The following is a 6,281-nucleotide window of genomic DNA, read 5'->3' as shown; positions in this document are numbered from 1 at the left end:
TATTTGTATATGTGCACTGGCAGCTTCAGTACCAAGGAAAATTCCTTGTGTGCGCAAGCAAACTTGGCAATAAAGCTCTTTCTGATTCTGATTCTGATTAAACACCCCCAAACGGATTAATCTGCCATCCACGTCCCGATTTGAGGGCCCTTCATGTATGGCCCCTAAACGGATACCCGGGTGTCTCTCGGAAAGGGTGCTGAAAACGATCACTGAGGCAAGAGCACCGTCAACTAGACACCTCTACGCTCAGAAATGGGTGGTATTTTCTGGCTGGTGCTCTGCACGGAGCCTAGACCCCTATTCGTGCGAAGTAGCGTGTGTACTCGCCTTCTTACAAGAGCTTTTGGATGAAGCGAAGTTAAGCACGCACGTCGTTTTGAAGGGGGTTCCCATAGCGTAAGATAGCCTTACGCAATACGAGAGACCTCTCGAAAGGGAACGTGTCGGTTACTTGCGTAACCTCGGTTCCCTGAGAAGGGGGAACGAGTATTGCGTAACCTGCCGTGCTATTGTGCTTTGATCAGGGGATCGCTTTAGTCGACTTAACCTGAATTCTTTTTAGCTGAATGGGCCACTATAAGGGCTTAGGCCATGCCCATTCTGAAAGCAGCCTGATTGGTTCCGCGTCTGAGCCCCCTCACCATAGATTCGTGCAGTTGCCGCACAGCCAATGACCTTCCTATCCGCTCATCTGTGTCTGCTGTGCAGCAACTGCACTGCGTTTTAAAAAATTGTTTCAATATTCTCGAGAAAAGGAGTTTTCCCATAGCGTAAGCTAGCCTTACGCAATACTCATTCCCTCTTCTCAGGCAACCGAGGTTACGTAAGTAACCGAGACGTTATCAGAAATCTCCACTTTGGCCGGAGTTTTTAGAAATGATCGTTTTCTGTGATTAAAAACAGGGTTTTCGTGTAAAAGAGAGGCAAAACTGCAGGGAAATATCTGCGTCTTCCCTTCGTGTAAAAGGGGCATAAAGTGACTTCGCCAACTTCTGGCCTGACATTAATAACTTAACTTGTGAACTTGTGAACGGGGATTGTTTTGACAATGTTTCCGTCTGTACGCGAAAAAAACAAGGGATATTTTTTGCTTTAGAACATTGTTGTCATCTAACATATCCTAAGATTTCTGTGTTTATATATATATTTTTTTTTTAAAAGCCAGAATAATTTATAATTTCAGTTAATTTAATTAAATTTCCTTTTAATTGGGCAGCCAGAAACCATGTTTTTGTATACTGTGAGTGGACATAGACTACCATTCAAAAGTTAGGGGTCAGTAAGATTTTTATACTTTATTTTGGCAAGGATGCATTCAGTTGATCAAAAGTGACAGAATTGACTTTTACATTGTTAGACTTCCACATTGTTTACATTGTATTGAACCAGCTTTGGCTTTTAACCAAGAACAATAAATAAAAGGAACTCACAATGTGTTTATTCCTACATGGGAGCATGAAGAGAAATATCGTATGGATTACTTTAACGATATTTCTTTTCACTAGCCATTTGTTGGAAAGAAAAAATGCAATGGAAACAATGCAAATAATTACACAAGATATCTCGCACATCCAAATATAAGCACCATATATTATTTTGCAGTAAATAAAGTTAGTCTCTTATGTTTTTCCTTACACCAAACTGTTTCCTGATGCATTGCAGACTACAGGGACACAATAAAGCTTATAGCCTGCTTCAGAGCTGAAGTGCATCTTTATATGTAATTTCATAATTCAATTGAAATATGGTAAAAGTATTATTGCAAATGTGTAACTACAAATATATTGAAATACATTATGCAATACAAAGTTTAAAATGTATTACATTTAGTATATATTAACTTTAACTGTAAAATGGAATAACACTGAATAATCAAGTAGGCCTACTTTACATGTACTTTAGTGTTTTAGTCAGCACATCAAAATAAGTACACTTCTTTAAAGCACGACAAAAGACTTAAAACATAATGGTTTAAAATGTACTCTAACGTAAAACTTTTAATTCATCATTACAAAGTTCACTTTTTAAAAGTGAAAGAAAAATGAAACGGTCATGAAAGCGTATTGGCCTTTTACAGTTTTTTTGTATACTTTTAAGATTTGAAGCACATTAAGAGTGCACATTAAGAAATACTGGCATTTAAAAAAACTTTTTTTTTTTCTCACAAGAATCCAGAATTTTCAGATGACAGTCTACTTAAACAGGGATCTTGAACAAAGTCAACCATCAAGTTTAACAGGTTTTGATTGCCTAAAGTACATTTTTTGTTGTTGCAAATTTGAACTTATCAAGTGAAACTGAGTCTAGTTACAGACCCAGATCAATTCACTTTACTTTTTACTTTGATGTTTTCTGATTCACTACATTAATACTATGAAAAGTTACAGTACACGGAGATAAATAAGCATTTGGAAAAAATGAATTCTCCACCGAATGGATTATTATATAGGGGAGAGCAGGGCACAACCTAACACTTTTTGACTTTCTCACTTTGTGTAAATCCACTTGGGGTTCAGAGAATGTATTTTTCCCACATTAATTGCCCACATGTCTAGTACAATTATGTGGTTTTGTTTCAGTGTATACTTTTTTCTTGATTTTACCCGAAAGAAAGAAAGTGAAAGGTGGGGCATGTTGTAACATGATTACATGACGGATTAAAATGTTATCTGATCTAATAAAAAAATATATACAATACAAACTAAAATATTTGGTCAATAAAATAAAATTATTAACCTTTTCATATTAAATAATGTCATTTTTAATCATTAAAAATAAACAAATTTTTGAGTTTGACAACAAACACAGCACAAAACACAGCCAAACAGCATAGTTCAAAACATAATAATAATGAATAATTTCTGAACATTGACTCTGTCTTTATTACCTTATTCTCAAGGTTTCTCAATAGAATTCATAAAAGTATAGAATAGAATAGCATAGTTCTAATAGTTCACCTGCGCAACTGGGATTTAAAGTGTCTTCTGCTGGTTAGAAAAGCATTAAAGAACTATCTCAACTGTTAAATAACAGATACAGTATAAGATTCAAATAATATCAGGTTTGTCTAATTTGAAATAAACTGAAAGCAGAGATGAAAAATTAAACTCAGTAAGAAATTTACTTTTGCTATGGTTAAATAAATGTTCAGTGATATCTTCCAAAGAATTTATTTTTTAAATTTTGGCACAATTTTTTTCTCTATAGTGTTGATATGGCAACTAGTAAATACACTTTTGTCATGCTAGCATGTGGAACGTTTTAAACCAAATATGTTACCACTAGCCTTGCGTTATAGTTTGTGCCCCGCTCACCCCTAGATTCGTGACTACTGAGTTTCCGTCAACTGATAAGCAGGTCTGTAAAATGAAAAGTAGTAGTATATAAGCTATAAGATCTATAGTTTCTTTTCCTCAACTTCGTGTTAATGTTCCACATGTAGGGTATCGTTTTCTTTTAACTGGGTCACTGACACTCAATGCAGCATTGATTCCTGACATTTCTAAGATGATTGGGTGGTTTGATGTTACCTATAATTACTGATTTTGTTTGTCACTCTGACAAGAAGTCTTTCTGCTCAAGTGCTCATGTATCGAAAGAATCTGGAAAATCCATTAATGGATTTTTTTCTTCTTTTTCTTTCTTTTCTTTATTACTTTTTCTGCATAGTCCCAGACTTCTTTAAACTGAAAGAAATCTGCACTGGCAAATCTCAATATATGCCAGTACCAATGTTTTGTCTCGAGATGCACACCAATGTTTGTTTCTAAGGCACCTTTATTAAAGCTAAATGTCCTAATTGAACTAAGGCCTAATAATCCTGGTTTATAAGCCCTGTCTGTGAAACCAGGGGCTGGTCTTTAAAGCTAGTCATCAAATGTTTTTTTTAAGACTGTTCATAACTTTTTGAAATCAGTTACATAAAAGCATATTGGTCTAATTTGATACCAAAAAATTCGACAAGACTACTTGCCCCTTTGCAAACTACTATTTGGTCATTTGGATCTTAAGACAGTCTTAACATGATGGCTATATGTTTATGCAAATTTATTCTTTTTTTGTCCTTAACCAAAAATTCCATCACAGATTGTTTGAAAAATCAAAATAGTTTCTTGTTTTTTTTAATAGTTTCACTGATATTTTCACACTAGTTTGTTACAATGCTGTCATTTATGTAGTCCATGCTTGATTAACATAATTCCACAAAGTACAACTGTTAATCCTTGGACAACATTTAAAATAACCAAATCATTGTTCTCAGTTATGATCGTGTGCAATAGGATGTTGTAAAAACAACTATGCCAGACATTTCAGTTAACACATCAACACTTCTCCTCCACTGGGTTCTAAAGGCAACAGTTCTGATATTGTACATCTATTGTATAAGTTTGAGTGGGTTGCAGCTGAAAGCAGGTTAGACAATCTAAACTGGTTTAGTCTGTTTAAGTGACAGGTGCCTGCCTCATTGGAGAGACATTCAGACTTGTGTCTACAATAAAGTCTAATTAAACTGCTTACAAATACACATTCAATAGAGCACTTCATGTAATTATGCATGTGTATACACTACTGATGCAAAGCAGGGTTCAGTTGTTTTATTAGCTACTGTAAATGTGTGGGATTGACCTGGTTAGAATATCCGTGTTAAAGAAGATGACCTCAAAAGGCAGGTGTTAATGTTTTAAGTAGATTATTAATGTATAGAATAATAGAATCTAATGTTTATTTTATTGGTAAAACTGTACAACAAGGTTCCATTAGTTAACATGAACTAACAAGGAAAAATGCTTAATCTCAGTCCATGCTTATTTTAACATTTTCTCATGCATTAATATAATCAAAAGTCTGTTGTTATTATTTTGTTATGGTCCTGGTGTAATTTGAACTAACAATGAACATTTTATTATTAATTATTATTATTGATTATTATTGCTCATTGTTAGTTAATGTTACACTGTAAAAAAAAAAAAAGCTGGGTTATTTCAACCCGTTTGGGTCAAATATCTAGGTTAATTTAAACATAAATTTAAACACATATTTGAACCCAAACATGGGTTAAAACAACCCAGCATTTTAATGCATTTAAAAAATTGTTAAGTGTTGCAATTTCATAAAAGGACACTGCACATTTATTGACATGAGCACTGTATCCCTCATGTAAATAACAGAATAATTACAGAAATTACAGCTGTAATAAGTACAGAGTAAAAAACATGTACACAATAAGTGCATTTTATTAATTGAACGTTATGTAATTAAAGACGCCAATTAAAGGGGGATCTGATTAATTTCCAAAGAAAAAGAAAACATTAGTCTTCTAAAAAAAATATGTGCTGTATATAATTAATGAATCTCAGTTCAAATTTAAAGGAGACTTGCTTATTTTTTTTGTAGGTTTGGTCGCTAAGGAATGTAATCATGCATCTTGTTTTTCCCATTTCGAGAAGTAGCCTAGTTGTTGGTCTTGTTTTGGGTTTTCTGACGTGGGTAAATTGGCCCACACCCTTTTGATACCTCACTTAATAGTAGACCTGCTAGGCTGCTGACTGTCAGTCACACACAGAGATACACCTGTTAAAGGTAGGTGCTTGTGTCCTCCTTGCATTCCTGTGTTTGATGTTTGAAAAATAAAAATATATATATTATATTTAGAATAAAGAAGAAGATAATTATTCATCACATTGATCATTAATGCCATTTTTTTTCCATGCAAGTTCAGTTTGTTTAAAATAATCCCATTGTTGCAATGTATTTTTTTAAGATCAGGGGTGTCGGTGTGAAAATGGCAAACTTTCAGCTTTCTGTGCTGTTTGTTTTAGGTAAGCAGAGCCTTATTTTAACTGATCTTAACCACCCAGTGCAAGAAACGATAAACTATATTAGATATGTTCATGAGTCACACTTTCTCTTTTATAGGATTCGTCACACTGATAAAGGGAGAGGTATTTAGCACTTTCTGCACAACATAATTTTGTGGATGCTGCTTGTTAACTGTTAGAATCAATAATTATTTATTTTTTTTCGATTGTGATGATGAATCATTTACCATTAACAATGAACAGTTTTATGGATTTGATTTCTTTTCTGTTTCTTCAGTGTGTGGTGGACTTTCAAAATGGTGCGTATTGAATAATTTTTGCCACAAAACTGAATATTCCAGTCAAGTCTTTTCTTTCACAGATTTACATCCCCTTTATATGTATTTTTTTTTATTATTAAATTTTTTTTTTTTATAGGCACCGTTTCTAATACTGGTTCAACATGCTCTTTAGTGAGTT

General features: G+C 33.8%; 1 protein-coding gene across 1 annotated transcript in view; it reads left to right on the top strand.

Moving 5' to 3' along the window:
• Window positions 1-5,523: 5,523 nt before the first annotated feature.
• Window positions 5,524-6,281, top strand: part of mslna (mesothelin a) — a 25,172-nt gene continuing 24,414 nt past the window's right edge. The window contains exons 1-5 of the mRNA XM_077213362.1: window positions 5,524-5,583; window positions 5,765-5,822; window positions 5,920-5,945; window positions 6,100-6,121; window positions 6,240-6,274. Of these exons, the coding sequence (XP_077069477.1) occupies window positions 5,786-5,822; window positions 5,920-5,945; window positions 6,100-6,121; window positions 6,240-6,274 (120 nt within the window). The 5' untranslated portion in view covers window positions 5,524-5,583; window positions 5,765-5,785. The remainder of the gene's footprint in view (window positions 5,584-5,764; window positions 5,823-5,919; window positions 5,946-6,099; window positions 6,122-6,239; window positions 6,275-6,281) is intronic.

The sequence above is a fragment of the Siphateles boraxobius genome, unplaced genomic scaffold, assembly GCF_051911475.1.
Source record: "Siphateles boraxobius isolate OS27281-9 unplaced genomic scaffold, OSU_SipBor_1 66, whole genome shotgun sequence".
In the NCBI taxonomy this organism is placed as follows: Eukaryota; Metazoa; Chordata; class Actinopteri; order Cypriniformes; family Leuciscidae; genus Siphateles; species Siphateles boraxobius.
Note: the sequence above shows the minus strand (reverse complement) of the source record. Positions and strands in the feature narration are given on the sequence as shown.